Below are 19,814 nucleotides of genomic sequence, written 5' to 3'. Positions count from 1 at the left end.
ACCAACTGATTTGTCCAGAGCATCAAATGTAGAAATTCGAGTTCTACTTTTTGAGGAATTCAACACTATTACTTGCACTGAGTTTTTACTTTAACCAAAAAAAAAAGTTGGCCACCTATAAAACACTAGCATCCCTCATGCAACTTCTAGATTTACTAAAAATACCGGGAAAAATCCTCAGGTTTTTTGTTTTTAGAAAGGAACAAATGGTTCTTTAACTGTCACCAACATTCCACCTCTCATTTATCACTATGGCAACTATGGCAGTTTCTTACTGAATAAAAAAAGACAATTTTTAGTTTCCTCTACACAAGACTTAGCTGAGTGAAACAGCACCATTCTATCAGTCAGCCCTTCACAGACCACCAGCAGTATTTTGATTACTCTGTTCTGTAAACTAGAATTCAAGAACTGCTTGCAAGAAAGCAGCAGCTTCAGCTCACTTGAGGCTTCTAGGATTATTTGAAATCATCTCTGAAAATACATTAATTAAAGAAACTGAAAGTGAAAACTCCCAAGTTTGGACTGTCTTCAGACTCCACCCTGCACACTGAAAAGTTGTGAATCCTTGGCTGTTCAGAAACATTTCTGTTTGTACATTCCTCTCTGATGGCAGGTGGACAGAAGCTACAGCACCTTCCTCAGGTCACCTCTAGCAACACCAGCCAGCCAGCCTGCACGTCCCTGTGCATTTTGGGGAGGGGGGGGGGAAGGCTTGTTTTAATTAGAAATGAAGGACTATTGCTTATCATTATAAAAGCTGAGAAAACAAAACTGCTTTGCTAGCCAAAGAAAGGGACACAATAGGCTGAAAATATTTACAACGCAGACATCTTTGCTAGTGATAGGGTGTGCTTTTTCCTCTTGCTGCCTCATTTGCTTAGCTGAAGATTTTCAAAATTAAAAAAACCCTATTGAGGCTTTAGAAACAGTTGTTTCAATGTAACAGACTATTCTACAAAGAATTTGATTTTAACTAACACTTCAGAAAAAGTCTAAAAAGTTTTGTCAGGGAAATACCTGACCAGTTGCAGTCAAATTAAAAATGAACTGCTCCCTGCACCCCCAAACTCACTAGCCTATAAACATACAGAAGCTGGTGAACAACGTTTTGTTTTGCTGCATGAAGTAATTGTTAGTAAGAGCAGTTGGGCTTTTTTGTTTTTCCCCCCCTTCACACACTTTGTAGACAAATTATACACAAATTTAATTCTCAATGGACCCAAACCATTTCCACAACTAAAGGAGACTGCAATAAGTTCCACACTCAAACTGTTTTTCAAAACAAATTTTGTAGACAGTAAGTTGGGTTCTCTCCACTGTCAGCACAATTCGGCTCACATTCAATGTTTGTTTTTATCTGCATTATGGATTCCTCTTTAAAGTACACTGCAACGTCAAACTCGCAGAACAGCACTCATATTCCAGAATGCAAGATACCTTCTTTGAAGGTGCTCCTGTGGATGGCACATCAATTACAGAAGAAGAATTTGTGTAGTTTTGTAAATACGGTCCATCTCCAGGGCTTGGGGTTTCTAGTGGCAAAATTCCAAAGCTGAGAACAAAATGAAGAGGAAGGGTCAATGTCTGAATGTTAGATCACAAGAGCTGATTCTGTGGTTAAAACAGAGACCCAAATGATCGACTTTATTTCAGAACTACTTCTTTGATTTATGTTAACCCTCTAATATCTTAATTCTCATCATCTATAAAAGACACTTTAACAGAAATTACTTATTCCTGACATTGAAAAAAATAGAGAAAGAGAGAGCCTTCTTTGCCTGCCTGCATAATAACTAACAGACACAGACCATCCAAGTATTTGGCTTGTAATATAATGCTGTTTATAAGATGGCATATAGGGCACGCTCTTTAGGAGATAGCTGTTCTTCAAGAAATGCTCTTAAGAGTTTATTTTGGAACAGAAACATACTCCTTTAAAGACTTTTCCAGTGTGAACATTGCAATAAACAATATATCAAACCAAGAGTTCCTCTATTCTAATCAAAAATACCAACTGCTTCTTTAAAAATCAGAAGAGCTCAACACTAGGACCAAGAGCCGTTACTCCAAGTTGCTCAGCTTTTGCTTCTGCAACATTAGTTATAACAACTATCAACCCGTGTGTTTGAGTATGCTGTGCAGCACCAGACATCTTTCCCGTTTCAAACCAAACGTGACCAACAGCACAGCTGCAGAACAGAAATTGTCTATCTCAAGGACCTACCTTGGAGTTAGCGGGCTCAAAGCCGCAGGTCCCCCCAGTAAACTCCGCCCAGTTTTTGGTTTATTTTGAGCCTGTTTAGACAATATGGCAGTTCCTGACCCAAGAGGGACAGCATCTGGTGAAATTACAGCTGAGTCGATGTAAGACATAGAAGAATCCGTGTTCAAGGAGGAATATTTTGAATTGGAGGACTCTAGGTTGATTCTGTTCAACTCCTGAAAAATGGAAGGCAGCTGTTAAATACTCAGTGTAGTTTTTAATTAGCATTTTTCAGTTAAGTATTTAAAACAGTCTTTCCAGCTATTTTTTTTTTTTTTTTTTTCGCAAAACTCACAATTGTGTCTTGTGGCGTTTCCATAAGGACAGTCTCAGGCTGTCTATGGGGTATGTTGTGATTAGATACCAACGTTGTGCAAGTGTTAGGCAGACAGCTGCTGAAGTTCTGTAAAGACGTTAATTTAAATGTTTGGTCAGGGTCTGGTTTTTCACCTGTAACATTGGAAGGAGATTTAAATAGTTATTCCTGTGTCTATACGCTGAATATTCAGTCTGAAACAAGGACGACAGGGCACAAAGTATTTTAGAAGGGGTGCATTCTTATTTCATTGTTTCAAAACCCCCTACACTAAATCAGAAGTGTTCTTCTACAAGAAAACCCCGGACAATCAGTTTTATTGAAAAATAAGACTTGCTTTTTGAAGTTATTCTCAGAAGCATAGTTTCTAAGGGCCTACTAACTGTAGGTTGGAATACAGATGGTATTGTTAAATCCAAAAATGTATAAGTAGTGAAAATGGAAGAAAACAAGACAAAAGCTCTAAACACTGGCAAAGCGCTTTAAATGCATTATTGCTCACAAAACCACTCCCAAAGAATTCTGCTGGCATTTTCCTTACTAGTTCCAGACAAGGAGTAAAATAAACCTTGCCACAAGGCAATGGCAAATCAGAAAGCTTGACACACCCAGAAATGTAGAAGACATCTTCACTAGTAAAACAGTTCTGCACACTTACCTATTTCACATAGTGATTCAAAAGGGGACCAGAGGAAAGGATTTAAACTAAGGCTCTTTTGGTAACATTCTGATCCTTTGGCAAGCCGGTCTGTCTTGCTGCAAAAAGAATGTGACAGTTTATAGGGAAACTTGAAAACAGCACTTTTGTTCAAGATAGCTTTCCAGAAGAAGAGTTGAAAAACAAAAACATATTGAGAGTCACAGCAACATTATTCATTTTTCATGCCACAGAGTAATATTGAGTTCTTCTGAAGTTACGTGACATATTTAGACACAGATGAAAGTTAGACACAGTGCTCAAAAAATAAGCACTAGTATAGCTTGAGAATTTTTGTTTAAGAAACATACTGTTCTTTGCAATTTTCTTTTTTGCAAACAAGAATCTGATTGCTAGCCTTCCAGCCATTTTAAATATCTACGGATAATATGTTTGCATGTAAATTAGGGGCTAAAGTAACCGGCTACAAAGATAGTTGCTTCCAAAATAAATTTTTCTGGAAACAGGTATACTAGGGAAGAATCCAGGAACCCCACTATTCCTACTCAATCTGTTCATTTACTGAAACCTTTCTTATATCTAGGCAAGAGCAACACACATAAATTTGTAAAGTTATTCTGACTGGCAGTCCTCAACGCTTTCATTTGAGCATTATAGCCATACATCTGTAAAGCAGATACAGAAAAATCAAAATGGCAACACTGAGAAACGGGCCTTGAGAGTTTCTCTTAGGGAAGAGTACAGAACAAACCCAAAGGTATTAGGAAAAACCCACTCTTGGATTGCATGCTTAGCAACCTGGAAGAGAGGAATTTGTGTTTTTAGTCAGTCAGAAGCACTGGGTGAAAGACAAACCATCCCTGCATTCCCAAGTTAGTTGTGGAAGCCAACTATCTACCTACATCTATCATACCCCAAAACTGTGCAGGCCATAACACCCAGAGACAGGTGTACCCTGTGGTGACTAAAAATATTTGACTAAAATTGGGCTTGGTCAAATAAAACACCTCAAGCTTTATTAGACAAAATAAAAAAGCGACATTACCAGTAGACATGTCCCAGTAAGGAGAGTGTAAAGCATGCAGAGTCACCAAACTCCATAACAATGTCATCATGGCTTTTCTGTTTATTCAACACTCCACCAGATAAGATCTGCTCTCCTTCTGCAAGCCTTTTTAAAAAACAAGAGGTTTAAAGGGGTTACAAGGCTCACAGTATTGGTAGTCCAGTGTTTTCACCCTGCTGCAAACAAAAACAGAAATCCACTGTCAGTGTTCACAAGTTTCAAACCACATACAAACTAGTTCCTGCAAATGAATTTTAAATAATTGCTGGGTTCCTCTAGCAGCATGGAGGTACGCAGTATTCTGAAGCCAAACATCTCTTTTGGGAGGGAAGAAAACCAAAACAAACCCAAAACCACACACCACTCCAAAACCAGAGACATATAATACAACATGACTTTTCCAGAAGTGACTAATCTTAGGCAGAATACTAAACGGAGGACAAGAACGTCTTCTAGACACTTCATTTTTGAAGGTACTTTACCTGGAAACAAGCTAAGACAACGCTGACTTTGGCTTTGTTTCCCAACTAAGAAATACAATCTGTAAGACTCCACGCACTCAGTTAAGATCCAATATTGGGATATGGCACAGACTTTGGGTTTTAATGCCTTGCTTTCCTGCAAGAGGGGCTCAAAAGCAGAACAAAGGCTTGGTTTCCATCTACTACACCTGCACTGAGCAGTACCCCTGTCATGGAATCACCACTCACTATCAGGCTTAAAAATGACTTTATATAAGTTCTGGGAACGGGAGGCATTCTTCTGGCATTTGAGACCAACACCTGCACAAACAAATCGTCTCTTCTCGCCTCCATTTGAAATTATACTTGTAGGTAGATGCTTTTATCAGTATAGACCATTCCCACAAGAAAATAAGGTACATCTGCATAAATGAGCTCATGACTGTAACAGCAATGACAGTTTAATTTAAGAAATTCTAAAGAATGCGTATAAAAAAAAATCTCACCTATCTAACTGAAATCAGTTCAGAAGCTGGTGTACTATATGCACACACCAGACTTTGTAGAATCAAGGGGGGGGAAATCAACAGCTTCAAATTTATTCCACTGGGACCTTTCCAAGTAGAGCATTAACGTGATTTCCCTTTCAACAGAAGATGCAAAGAAACCTGTATCCCAATAGCTCCAAAAGTGTTAAGAGAGTGTTAAAAGAAACACAAGTCAAGACATCCTCGCTACTCTAAAGATGTTAAAGGGCTCACCTACTAAAGAGAGTATCAAAGACTAAGGAGCTTCCCCTGCTGCCTCTGGAGAGGCCTGCATCTTGGTTATGTGTTGTGAGCAGGATTATGAATCCTGCAAAATAATCACATCATACTGTGTAAAACTCCAAACATCACCTATTCTAAAGAAATTAAACTTTTTTTGGGGTCAGTGAAAGAGAGCCACTCAAAAAGACCAAGGCAAAAAAGCCACAATACATAACCACAAGCTGTTTTGTAGACAGACATTTAAGCTTCTCTAAAGAACCCCCTGCAGTACTTAAATTTTTTGAACAAAAATTTTTCCCTTTCTTGGCGCCTCATCCTCTCCATTCTGCACCTCTGCCAGACATTGTTGCCTACTTTTGAGCTGAAATGCCTACATAGAAGTGAAATACCCTCATTAACAAGCTCTCAGGGCATTAAGGCCTGTAGCTTGAGCAATTTCATTATATACTTCTGCTGTTAAGACTCCAGAAAACCAGCAAGATACTTTGACACTATGTTGACGTCAAGGTTCATTTTGATGTTGAATACATTCTTGGATGTGAATTCAAGGTGGGTTTTTAAAAACGGATTTCTGTCTGACATCTTTTCCCTCACCCACCCATTAGCAGTAACTGGGCAAGAGGAGCAAGCTTACTGCCTGAGGGAAGTGGCCTATCCATTAAGTTCATACTGGAAACACTTAATGAAATAAACAGAGTTTCAGAGAAACACAAAACCAAAATAAACACTTCCCAGAGTGGTCTCCTTGAGTCATCCTAGCAATCAACGTTTTCCCCCCCCTACACAGCTTGACAACTCCTTTGTAAGTTATTCAATACCTTTTAGAGGTGTCTGCAATATATCTGAAAGCAAAATGAATTGAGCTTATGATAATCTTTAGAGCTGAAGGACCAATGAATTACTAGTTTATGCAATATGACAGCTTTCAAAGAGAAATCCAAACAAAAATATGCATTTGTAACCCTGGACAGAACATAAAGGATTTACTTACTTGCTGAGGTCGACACAACATTTTGCAAGCAGGTATTTACACTGTGGGGTAGTACAGCTGTGTCCCTTTAGGAGCCTGTATGCTTTATAGGCCTTTCCTGAGCGGTAGTAACACGTTGCCAGTAAAAAGAGTGCTTCTTCTGAATGTACTAAAAAAATGAAAAAAATCATCAGTTGGTTGTTTACCATTTTGTTACAAGGAATTTAGGGGCAGAAAGCAAAAGCCAGCTAGGAACAAGATACAAGAAAACCTGAGTATTGATATTAGAGAAATTCATTACTCAGTGAAGCGCATTTCTTTATTTGTCAGCATATAACAACCTTCCACATGCCATTCTCTTGTATAATCAGACCAACTCTTAACATCTACTGTTGTAAAAGAACTTTGATCCTTCTGGCTATCCAATCTAAAGGAGTGATTAGCCAGCTTGCTGTTAAAATAACAGCAAGTCAAGTGAAGCAGTCATTCCCAGTAAAACAGAGCTACCTTACAACTCTTACTTGGCCACACCAAGACTTGGCTCAGAGTATTATCACACCTGCTAGTAACACTCTGCACCAGCTAAGCAGTGCATTAAAACTGGCACAACAATGGCTGTTAGGAAGTACAAGAACTTTCAGAAGGAAGATCTATTTCAGCCTAAGTAGCTTAATTAACAGTTTTAATCCTAATTTCAAGTGATCTTTTCCTGTTTGCACTTTTACGTCTGTTATTTTTCTAAAGCGCTTGGTGCTATATCTCACGTGACTTAGTGGAGCAGATTTTCCGATTTTAATGACTATTAAAGTTGGTCAATTACCAGTTACCTCTGCCCCAACATTAAGTTTTGTCCTTTTTGCTGCCTACACTCCTTATTTCACTGGGAACATGACTTAACATTACCATTCATATGCTTTATTTTACGTTAGAAAGTAGCAATAGGGACAAGTTCTCCTACAAATCCTCTTTCCAAGCTGAGCCCTCACAAGTTTCTAAGTTCTGAATGAAGTAGTCGAGCTTCAGGAAAAATCACCTCTATCTAAACAGAGAACAAGATTAATCAAGACAGAAAATTTCTCTATGGCAGAAACTGGAAGTATTTAGATTTGATGTCTGCTTCAACACTTCTTCCACTGCAGAGATGAATTCTGTACTGTACCAAGAACATTCTATTTGAAGAGCTTGACTTGGCCTCCAGAGTTAAGACTGAAGTCAGACTTGCTGATTTTACTTGTGATCACAGCATCAAGAACAGAGAGCTAACTCCTGAAGTAACTTTAAAACCTTACTGTAAAGTTATCAGCTGAAACTTTAATCCCAGAGAATGCATTTCTGTGAGGTGCCGGTGAGCATTACCATGCTGTGGTGTTAATTTGAGCATTAAGCTATGATTGCGTGAAATATCTGTATGACTTCGTTTTAACTGTTTTTGGGGTTTTAAGTAAAGAGAGGGAGATACCTAGATACACTCACAGATTACATACAGCCATGGTGTCTTACCGTATTCTTTGTACTTCCCCAAATGTTACACTCAAATCGCCCTTAAGCAATGAGTATTTTAAATCAGACTGTCTATAAAGGCAAGCAACTTAAATCTCCAAACAATTAAGAAACCCACATTACTTTATACTCTTCAGAACACACACTACCATGCGACTGGAATTCAGCATTAAAGGAAACAATTCTGCTGTTTGTTCACCTACCTACATGGAACTCTTCAGAAAAATCAATATGAACATTGTACAAAAACCTCTTTGGGCAACCTGCTCAAATCCTTTGCTACACTGAAAACTGACTATTTTAAGTTTGTGTCATCACCCAGACAGTGACAATGGAAACTGAAGACACAAAGAGAGGACACTTTATTAGCCTTAGCCTAAAAACACCAGAAGATCTTTTGAAAATTAAAGCTAAAAGAATTGATTTATCCACTAATTTAACACACTTTGAGAGTTCTGGGAAACTACCAAGCCACAGATGTCCCCACAAGGACAGTAACTGCAGGTGGACTTAAAAGAAGGTCTTCTCAGGGTAAAATCACCACTGCCAATATAGAGTCACTGTATTCAAGTTCAACAGCTTCTACTCCGCAGTGTAACTACTTATTTTAACCAGAAGCCAGATGTTTTGTTAGCAGTTAATTGCTTGAACCAAGTGACAGCATGCATGCTGTTCTCTCTCAGCACTGTTGGTCACCGAAAAAAAAAGCTGTTTGAAGTACTCTTGCAGAGTATTATTCTGCAAAGACAGCATCAGTATCAAGTCATATATTTTTCTCTTGGCTGCTGCAAAAAGCGGATTCTCTTCGTTTCTACATTCTTGGCAATTACCTTCAGTCTACCATTTCCCTGCATCTCACAATGTGCCATGTTCAGGGGAGGTATGTCATCCCTAAAACACCATTTCCTTTCGGCACACCTAGATTATAAGGTTCCATAATATTCTACATAATACTGCTCATTTAAGCACCAGATGGAAGACCCCAGGTTTCATGGGTAACCTTGACATGAGGAAAAAAAAAGTCATTATTTCTCAAAAATGAGGTTTGTGCTTCCATTGTTAAGTGCATTGTGTCAGGCAAAACACTGAAAGAAAAACATTTCATTGCAAAACACAGAGCGTGAAACAGGTTATACAGTTTAATTCACATTATAAACTCAAGTTGTTTAGCATGAGAATTTATATTATGCTTACACTTTAGCTTGAGGGTTGGGTTGTTTTGGTTTTGTTTTTTTTATTTTAGTGATTAGGGGACAACACCTTTCAAAATACAGAAAAGCTGAACACTGGTATCAAGGAGAAAGAAGTAGAGAAGAACAAAAAGCTTATCTGAGGTCATGGAGGAAAGGTTAAGGAAGAAGAGGGACTAGAACACAAGAAAAAAGTACTCTTTGAAGGACCCAGAAAAAGTACAGATTTGTGTTACTGCTGCCTGCTCAGTATCCAAGACATCTTAGATCTCACAGCATTACAATGAAGTAACAATTAACAAGAATTCAACAGGAGATACCCATTTCATATGTTCTGATTCTCACTGTCTCAATTTCACTGTGCTTTTCTCTTATCATCACAAGATTATCTCTTTCAGCTCACACACCAATCAACATATCTGAACAGCATTATTAGCAAAGACAGTTTTCCGTATCAAGGCAATTTGTAGAATTTGTGTACTGCATCTCAAGTGCCCTTGGAAGACAATGCAATGCTTGAGGTTATTAAAAAAACTCTCCCATCTGACACCATACAACAGATCACTGTAAACACTGTACTTAAACACACTACTCTGAGTTTAATTTTTTTAAGGAGGTTTTACTGTAAAATAACATTGCTGCTATTACATGATTTGATTTTCCAGCCTAATTACAAGGCATTTTTCTCCTTTCCCCAAGCAGAAAGTTAAAACTTCATTATCATAACAACAGGAGTAAAACAAAGCGGGACCAGAAGCTCAAAAATCCTAAATTAAAATTAAAAAAAGCATCAACTTTATATTTGTAAAGTACATACCTTCTGCATATAGTCTTTCGGCAAGGAACACCGCATCGCGGTAAGCATAGTGGTTAAGTGCTTGCCATATAGCAGCCTACAAGACAAGAAAATAATCTAAATTTAGAGAGAAGCTTTAAAAATGCAAAACTCATTAGCTCTTACTGTCAAAAGGGAAAGTTCAATTTTGTTTTACTGCAGTCATAAGAAGAACAGAGAAAGATAAACATGCAGGCAAAGTTTTAGTTGTTACAACTATTACTAAGGAGACCTAAAAAACTCAACAAACTTAGCACTGAAGTCATGAACTAATCTAAGAGTGTTGCTCACCAGTTACCACACGCGACCATCTATAAACCTCAGCCACCATGCACTGAAATGACAGCGAGTACTTCCACTGGTTACTGAGTTTTAGCCTGGTGCACAACTGAGCATGAATTATTGCAAACTACCTCCAAACAGTAACACATTAAGTAAAGGTAAAAATAAAACGCACCCCCCAACTGGTTACCAGAGTATTCCATTTTGCTCTTAGCTCTGCTCAAGGAGGGGCAGGGGAGGTGGGAAAAAGCTGGACTGCCCGACCCACTTTAATGGCATTATGCATAAGCCCATTGAAACTGGCTCCTCTTGAGACATGCCAACCCAAAAACTAACAGGACTAGAAATCACATCAGTGTCTGAGGTTGTCAGTACAAGACTGCTGTTGATTAAGTACATTTGGTATTCAGCATTTTCCTTGAAGGGATATCAGTGTTCCCCTAAGAACCAAGATGAAGGCGATCCACTGCTTTTTGTTGCAGTGTTTTGTTTGGGCCTTTGCTCATCAGCCACCTCTTTACTGCCACTAATTAGGATTGCAAGGTATCACACAAGAATGAATGCAATGCAAATGAGATGGAAAAATTGATATAGACAGACACATCTGAAGGCAACCTACTTCTGCATTTCGCTCATATACCCGTACTTGGTCAAAACCAGCCACATGCTTAAGGGTACAGTCTTCTTTTTTTCATCAACACCAAGGTCAAGAGCTTGGGACTGTCAATATTCGTGCAGACTCAGAAGATGGCACTACTCCAGTGAAACGCAAATCACACCGACAGAGGTGTACAAACCGTGTACACCATTAAAGTAGCTGTCTTAATTACTGGCGGTGCTGTTGCCAGTAGCTGAGCTACAAGCAAGAGCTGTCCAGCAAAAGAATAGGGCTGGTACGCAGGTTTCACCACAAACACTACTCAGCCAATTTTCTTCAGATCAGATTAAAAGCCTTCTGTTATCTGAAAAAGAGGGGTGGGATGGGAAAAATAATTACTTTTAAGATCTCTTCAGCCTTTCCTCCCCACTTATCACAAGTGGTGGTGTGCACGCTTGTCAGGGTTTGTGTTTGGAGGTTAGCGGGGCTGGTATCAGGGCTGCAGTTCCTTCCCATCTGGCAGTCTTGCTCAAGTTCCAAAGCAGTTTCCCATAAGCAGCAAACAGCCATTTTGCAGTAGTTTTGTTATTACTGATCCAAACAAGATCTGAACTTATGAACTCAAGGCGCTGCGATCTAGTATTTTTCCAATATTCATCAGCAACTGAAGACAAACAGAATTAGCTTCTCCAAAACTAAAAGACATCTTCCAGAGCTAAAGAAATAGCGCCCTGTAATGCTATTCCCAGCAGGAAAGGCAAGCGCCAATTTAATCTAAAAAAAATTCAAACATCACATGAAGTTACATGTACCATATGCTACTTCTTCCAACACAAACTTGACAAACTCAGGGTGTGAAAAATGTGCGAGTTCTCTTCACAGGAAGCCTACACAGTCTTTATGAACAGTACACACCAGAGTTTCCAATTACTATATTGAATATTATACACAAAATCTCTACAGAGATACTATTTTCTTCTGTCAGTAGGTCCCAACAATATACTTTAAAAGTCAATAGGTACTTTTAAGCTCATGTGAAAGTATTTAAAAATTATTTCTCTTAGTTTGATTATTAGAATATGAACACCTTATTTCTCCCTGGCTGTATTCCACACTACAGATAACCTCAGCCACAGTGTCTGCCTGAAGTGATCACTCCCTTTTACCTTGAAAAGCTCCAGGACTGTACACTGTTCTGTGCACCACAGACAGCACGGTACAAAAACTATGAGACAGGAGGAGGGTATTAAAATCTTTCAGACTATACCCAAGGTCTCCTTATTCTCTTGCTCTCAGAAGCGGCTCTTACTTTACCAAGTCACAAGTGACATTTAGATAAATCGATCCAAGTTGTGCAGTCTTCAGGTTAAAAATACTGTTTTACAGGGATGTAACTCAGCGTGCTTACAAAACAAAGGTATGGGGGTGGTGATATCAATGTATTTGACTTCTCAAACAGGAGCAAGTTGCCAGAAACAATCTTGTGAAAAGCTAACAGGGGACACAAGTGACTTTTGGCTACGTCACAGCAACGTTATAAAAGTTCCACTACATACTGGCTCAAACAACAATCGCTGCTGAGCAGAGTCCCAGTGAAAGCAAGAAGTCAGCTGGCAGTATCCCTGTTATGTAATAATTATCATTCTGTAACCCAAAAGGTGCAAGCTGGATTCATGCCTTCAACAGACAAATGCTGAAGGCTGGATCCTTGCACACGCTTTCCTAAAAGAGCAGGAAGAGGAAAGGAAGGCAGCAGGGAATCAGCCACCCCTATGCAGTAACATTTCCTATGAGAACATATGTCTAAACTACGACTGTGTCTCAAACTACCAAAAAAAGATTTCTTGCGCACCTTTTAGGAAGCAAATTTTGGACAGGAACATCAATCTCTTTATAGAGTAGTAATTTAGTTTGTTCTAGCAGCAGTTCAATGCATCTACACAGCATTAACACAGCACATGACAAATGCTAAACCACACCAGAAGAGTGGTCTGAAGCAAAAAACTCTGGGGGCATTTATCCAACAAAAACTGTTTCATCCCAGAAAGCTTCAGAGCAGGACACCACTGTACAACCACAAATACAATCCAAATACAGTCTTAGTTTTGGTAGTTACGAAATTTTACATGGAACCTGTCAGCAGAAACCCAAAGAAGCTGCTGCCTCAAGTGTGCAAAGCAGTTGAGATACTTTGGTTGCAATGTCTCTTCTCAGGGCTACAAACATGGACAGGAGGGAAGGTTGAAGTGTCTCAAAGTTTATTTAAGCATGCTTGCAGACCAGATAAATGATTGACTAGGACCTGGAGGTTTAAAATATGCATTAATTTGCAAATGAAAAGTGGACAGGGGATTCCAAAACTACCATACCAGCCACAGCTGTGCAGCAAAGCATCCTCAGACAGGAGAGCAAGAAAATAAAAGCAGATTCAGACAAGTCCGTCTTCTATCCAGAAAATCCTGTGCATTGTCCAAGTGTCACTTCACATCCAAGCCAAAGAGCTCTTAGAAGACAGGTGTTCTCTTCTCACAGTTATATAGCCTTGGAAATGATTTCCAAAGCTTTACAGCCCATTGACATGCTAAGCAGTTTCTATCACAACTTAAGACGTCTTCAGGGTCGCAGAGGGGAGGAGAGTTTTCTGTGATAAGCTGTGCTGCATTTCCTAGTTATGCAAACTCTGCCCGTTCAATAAGCAGACATGGGTATTGCATGTTCTCAGCCATGACAGTAGCCTTGGAGTTCAAGTACTATTCAAGTGGGTCGTAGCAGATAATCACCTTGAACAGCTAAATTCCAAGGAAAATATTAATTTTGTTTCCAAGATGTTTTTCAGAAATGTTTGGAAAGCATCCAGTCTGTTTCTCAGCACAAGACTTTATGTTTGACCTGAAGAGTTCTAAACTGACCACATTAGGAAGCACAGTAGAGGTCTGCTGTCTATGTAAACTCTGGCACTTTTTTCAATTTAAGGGGTTAAAAAATGTTAGTAAAAATCTAGCCAGCGAACAGGATGCCTTTGGGGACATTAACTTCACATAATTAAAAGCCAACACTTATAAGGCAACACACACACAGAGATTCCGTTATTTATCTATCACGCTTTGCATATCACAGCTGTAAAGATGACAGTTTTTCCTGGAATGCTAAGCTCTGTAGACATCTGAAAGGCTGGGAGAGAACAGACAAATAGACAGGAAAAATCTCTGCAATGACAAAAATGAGAAGTAGTGTCAACTTTTCCAGTCATATTGTTAGAAAAAGTTATCAGAAAAACAGAGCTAAGTACGCAAACTCCAGCTAAAATGGGAATTCAGAAATGCAATCGACTTCACCCAGATGTGTACTGCAAAACGGAGACCACGCACTGGACACGTTACACTAGTGAGAAAACAAGCGTGAGCTGGTTTGGAAGGGTCCTGTAGTACAGCAGTCCCATCTCTACAGCACTGCTCACAGCCATGGCACAGAGAGGACTACGGCTACGACAGCAGATCCAGGCAGAACTCCAACGTTGACCTTGTTTTGGATGGTGCACCGGTGGCTTCCTTACCATTAAAAGCAACGATATGATCAAGGCCACAAAAATAACAAATCCTAAATTTACCAGTGTTGCCGTAAGCAAGGAATAGCAGCAAAGCTAACAGCAGTAGAACCACTGATAAAGGAATTATCTGGCATTTGAAAGCTGGCAGAATCCAAAGAGATATATTCAACGTAGCAAAGTCTCATCAAAACATCCAAGCCGATAAGAGCTTAAGAATGGAGAATGATATTAGAGAGATCTTTACCCTTCTGAAAAATGGAAACAAGACTGCACATTTCTATCAGGGAACTCTCAGAATAGCAAATATTTTCCACTTGGTTAGTCTAATTAGCACAGTACCGGAAACATTAAATATAGTTTCCTGTCATTCACTCTGCAATACATTCTTGCTTCCTTTTCTATTGTAATCCCGTGTTTTCCTAGAATACCCAATTGGTGCAAAACACCAGTCCAGCTCCAAGGGTACCAGCAATGGCAGAAGTACGACTGCTGCAGAAGAGGGATCAGGTGGCCAAAAGCATTTCCAGCACCACATTGACTCTTGCTCTCAGAGTGGACGAACAGAACAGTGGCATCAAGGACAGAAACCCCTGGTCTACAAGAGTGCCATCACTGCCACCATCTTGCACAGACAGGGTCAAGTCTTCCACAGAAGTCTTTTTTCCCCTCCTACCTTTTCATTAAAAGGCGAGGGGAGAGCCAAAAGCAAGAATTTTCACTATGTTAATTGCAGAACACAATCATGTACTACCAAGACACTTACAGCAAGAGGTTCCTAGCATAACTAGAAAAAAACACCACCACGTTAAAAACACCACCACATTAAAAAAATAATAGGAACACAAATAAGAAGACTGATTAATGAAGATTACAGGATAGTTAGAGTAACGGCCACGCAGCAAAGGTGGAAAGAAGCTGCAACTCAGTTCTGTGAATCATGCGTTTTGGATGGGAAGACTGAGAACATGAGCAGGAAGCCCATCACGGTAACTGCAGTGAGTCTAAAATATGGTAGAAAAACGAGATTTACATTGTTTTCTCTTCTAGGTCTCCCACCAATGCGAAGCTACTACCTCCTTGGGAAGAAGGAACGTCCTTCATTTGCACGACACGTACAGAACCGAGCATGCTGTGAGCACTTAAAAATGAAATAGCAGCCAATGCAGAAAGGTAAGCGAGATGGAGAGAGGTATCAACAGGTCTCCCAGGGGATCTACGGAGGGAGCCGAAAGGGCCTTTTCTGGAAGCCGACTCGGCTGCTGTGCGGCGGGAGACCGACACCTCCTGCGGGGAGGCCGGCAGCCCCCGGCCGGGGGCCCGGAAGGGGCAAAAGGGCGAGGGCAGCTCGTCCCAGAGGCGCAGGGGGTGGGGAAAGGACGCCCGAAGGAGTGACGAAGCCCAGCAGCCCCACAGGCTCCCAGCCGGAGGAGCCCGGGCTGGCGGCGGAAAACGGCCGGAGCGCCCCGCGGGCCGGGCCCGTTCCCACCGGCGGAGGGGGGCGCCCAGGGCCCGCAGCCGCCCCCCACCCACCCCCCGGGAGCGGCCCGAGCCGAGCGGGGCCCCCCGCCACAGGAGAGGGCCCGGCGGCGGGGAGGCCTCCCCCGGGCAGCGGGCGGCGCGGCGGGTACGGCTCCCCCCGCCAGGCCAGGCCGGGCCGGGCCGGGCCTTGGGGCCTGAGCGCGGCGGCGAGCCCGAGCCGCCCAGGGGTCGGTACCTGGACGGGTTCCTGCAGCACCGTCATCCTGCTCTCTCCGGTCTCCGCCTCCTCCTCCTCGCCGAGCCCGGAGCGGGGCAGCCCCAGCCCCGCCTCAGCGCGAGTCCCGGCGGCGGCGCGGCGCAGCCCGGCCCGTGCTCATTTAAACTCCCAGCGACCGTTACCGGGGCAGGCGGCGGGGAGGGAAGGAACGAGGCCGGCCGAGCGCCGAGTCCGCCCGAAGCTGGCGGCGGAAACACCCGAAGCGCCTGCCGGAAATACCCGAAGGCCCCGGCGGAAAGAGCCGAGCGCCGACGGAAAACAGCTGGGAGAGCCCCCCCCCGCCCCGGCCGGGCGGAAGCGCCTCGGCTGCCGGAGCCGCCCGAGCGGGGCCGGAGATACCCGAGCGCGGCGGGAGGGCGCGGGCTGGGGCGCTGAAGGGCCGTGGCCCGCTCGGGTCTGCCGCCGCCCCGGCCTCCGCTCGGTGCCCGTGAGCACCGGCACGGCAGCCGGCTGAGGGGGGGAATACGGGGCTGCGCAGTTCTGCCCCTCACAGCGGGGAGGCGGCGGCTGCCTCAGGCCCTCAGCGCTGGCGGCCTGTGTGAGGGGGCGCGGTGAACCCCTCCAAGCGCCCTTGCGCCCATGCGAGGGGGAAACCGGAGCTTTGTACCGAACAACGGGGCTCTGGGGTGTTCTGGGTGCTGGGGCGCCTGGCGGGAGCCCCCCGCATCCCTCGCGGTGCTGGCCGGCGGCTTCCCTCCAGCCATAACCTCAGGCCTGCTGGGTCCTCAGCCAGCCCGGCCCCCGGTGCTGGGGTGCGGCGGGTGGATCCCCCGTCCCTGCTCCCGGTGTGGGGTCAGCACGGCCCCGGTCCTGTCCCCAGTGCTGAGGGGTCGTGTGCTGCTGGGCGGGTACTGCCAAGATAGCCAGGAGTAAAATGGGCAGATTGGGGTACGGGGGCAAGGGGATAATTCAACAATTACAACTTGAATCTGTCAGAAGGTGCCTTATGTCCTGGCACAGAGACCTCTCTTTCCCAAAAGGATGAAATAAAGCAGCACAACTGAATTTCTGTTTATTAAAAATACTGACCTATCAATAGCAACCTCCAAGTAGCAGAGGCGTGCCTTCTCCAAACCCTTCTGTGGGTTTCCTGTAATACAACCAGCCCATAACACCCCCCTGAACACATGCATGCACACCTACACACGCAGTATCATTCCAGTACCTTTCACCCTTGCACTCAACTGCCTGAAGGACGGATCCTGGCACTGCCTGATGTGGTGCTGAGCACTGCAGAGCACGTCTGGGAGCAGGGGGCTGCATCTTGACGTGAGAATAAAAACTGCGTGCTTGGGGCTTACATTGAGAAGTTGCGTGTAGAGCAGGAGGGCTTGGCCTGCCGGTTCCCCGCTCTCTACATGTCTTTCTCTGCATTTCTGAAAAGCGTTTTTACAAGTTTGTTATCGCTGTAGTGAATCTGCAGGTGTTTGCTTTCAGGGTGTGAGCAGGTTGGCATGGAAAGGCAAAGCTTTCTTCAGTCCTTGACCTGAGACAAATAACAAAATGGGTCACGGAGCAGTGCTTTCCCCCTGGGACGGATACCTGGCTCGCTGTCAGGTCGACCTGAGTCACTCTGCTGAACACGAAGAGTGCGAACAACACGATGCAGCGCAGTGTCTGCCTTCCCTAAAGGCCTTTGGCCTCACACACTGACAATGATGATGGTGACGTGTGCCTACGTGGGTCTGGGGATCCGAGGGAGCCTTTCAAGCAGCACCGTCCATACTCATCATCCTCACCCCGATCTCGCTGCCCTGTCATGTGCGGCTGATAACTCCTCGGGATGAAAGCTGGCTCCGTCTGTCTCTTCCATTTCCCAAGGCACAGCGCTCACCCTCCTGACATCCAGACCATCTTTGGTATGAGTCTGTCTTATCACAGCCTGAGGAGATACAGCCATAGGGCTCTCCTCAGAGTGGGGGTTATTTTTACCTCTCCTCAGAGTCCCCTGGACTTCAAGTAAAGCATCTGCACTATAAAAGGACAGTGCTGTCTATTGTCTTGGGACATCTCAATTTATAGAGACTCCTGCAATCCTGAAGTGCAGGTCTGTGTGTGGGGTCACTCACTGGTGTCCATAGATGCTTTTTATAAATGTTCATGGGACTAAACCTGCTTGTTCCTCGGGATCCTCAGCTTTTCCAGAGGAGGAGGCACATATAGGGATATATAGCTGTAGAGATGTAGAGGTATATACTGCGCCTGTTCAAGTGCATCATTCCAACCTGCTTTGAACAAATCAGCTCTGCTTTATCCTAGAGACAGAACAGGTCCCCAAAGTAAAGCGTGGCTGGCTGTTACCCTGAGGGTGCTTCAAAGGCTGGATTTCACAGCCCTCACATTTTTCTCTAGTTCTCTCTGTCATTTTCCATTGCTCTCTTTCTGTCTGTCTCTTTGCAGGAGTCTCTTTGGTTTTAATTTACAGTGTCATTCCTGTCTGCACAGAAGCTGGAGGCTCAAATACAAGGCTGTACCCTGCATATAGGAGTGGGAGTGCAGCCTCTTGGCTTGCCAGGGCAGGAATATCACAGCTAGCAGGGCCCCCAGTCTCTGCTGTGGACTTCCTCTGCAAGTTTGGGCAGGTCCCCCGCCTCTCCTCTGCTTGGTTCCTCTCTGCAACAGCACGTTCCTCTGCAGGAGTCAATGCCACACTGGTAGCAAGGGCAGACGTGACCCTGGAGTGAGCGTGCAGCAAGCAGTGTCCTTTCTCACCCTGCACCATGGTCCTTTTGCAGGTTAAAACACAAACAGTACGTTAAAGACATGAGATACCCAGATTCTCCCTAATGGAAGCTGTAGAAATACCACAGACAGAAGCTAAAATCTAATCTTGCATCTATAAACAGCTTATGTTGCTTTTTATGAGCATTTGAATCAAGCAGTGGGAATTGAAAGCAGCTGTTACTCAGTCACTGCACAGAAACGAGCAAGTGGCAGCTGAAGTCAACCACATCGAAGCAAAACGCCTTCGATTTCTAGTCAAAGTCACGGAGCGAGGACGTTGGAATAAGGAACAAATCAAAGAAAAGTGTTTTCTGCTCCCAGGTGCTCTGCTGATGGGAGGGCTGAGTTATCTGTCATGAATTATTCACCACTTCTAATGATGCTATGATGATTTTTTTGCAGGTAGGAAGAGGGAGAGAGCCACCAGCTTGCATCACACAGCCTCCAGACAGCTTCTGGCTGCAAACACGCCGTCTGCCTGGAGATGAACCATCCAGGGAGCCCTGTCCTGGCTGGGCTCCATCCCAGGAAGGACACTTCCCGCACCCCAGGGACCCGCCGTCCTGTGCCATGAGGGTGAAGGTGGGACCCGGCCCAGAAATACCCATTGCTCCCCCATTTTCCTTCCCCCTTGCTGATTCATCAGGATTCAACTTCCTGGAAATGAAACTTAAAAACTAGATTTTTGGACCTATCAGTGATCTAGGAAAAAAAATGTTTTCAATGTTTTCTGTGATGTTTTTGGTTTTTTAAAGGGCCTCTGGCCTTTTCCAGCTGGGAGAGGCAGCGTGTTGATGAAGGAGAGGTGCCTGCTGGTTTCTCCCATGACAGGGACTGTGGCAGGGCCAAGCAGGTCCCTCTTTGCTCCACGGTGC

The 19,814-nt window shown here is 43.5% G+C and overlaps 1 protein-coding gene across 9 annotated transcripts in view; it reads right to left on the bottom strand.

Moving 5' to 3' along the window:
- Positions 1–16,460, bottom strand: part of CDC27 (cell division cycle 27) — a 33,088-nt gene extending 16,628 nt beyond the window's left edge. For 4 of the 9 annotated variants that reach the window (XM_074891886.1, XM_074891887.1, XM_074891888.1 and 1 more), the window contains exons 1-8: positions 16,174–16,459; positions 10,015–10,090; positions 6,529–6,676; positions 4,286–4,411; positions 3,241–3,338; positions 2,562–2,716; positions 2,228–2,442; positions 1,441–1,555 (exon numbers count right to left, since the gene is read on the bottom strand). In XM_074891886.1, the coding sequence (XP_074747987.1) occupies positions 1,441–1,555; positions 2,228–2,442; positions 2,562–2,716; positions 3,241–3,338; positions 4,286–4,411; positions 6,529–6,676; positions 10,015–10,090; positions 16,174–16,200 (960 nt within the window). In that variant the 5' untranslated portion in view covers positions 16,201–16,459. Of the gene's footprint in view, positions 1–1,440; positions 1,556–2,227; positions 2,443–2,561; positions 2,717–3,240; positions 3,339–4,285; positions 4,483–6,528; positions 6,677–10,014; positions 10,091–16,173 lie in introns of those variants that run through there. The other 5 variants (XM_074891885.1, XM_074891890.1, XM_074891894.1 and 2 more) reach the window with 4 other exon arrangements.
- Between the last annotated feature and the right edge of the window lie 3,354 nt (positions 16,461–19,814).

Source organism: Strix uralensis, chromosome 22 (assembly GCF_047716275.1).
Source record: "Strix uralensis isolate ZFMK-TIS-50842 chromosome 22, bStrUra1, whole genome shotgun sequence".
Taxonomy (NCBI): Eukaryota; Metazoa; Chordata; class Aves; order Strigiformes; family Strigidae; genus Strix; species Strix uralensis.
The sequence above is the reverse complement of the archived record's forward strand: the minus strand, read 5'-3'. Positions and strand labels throughout refer to the sequence as shown.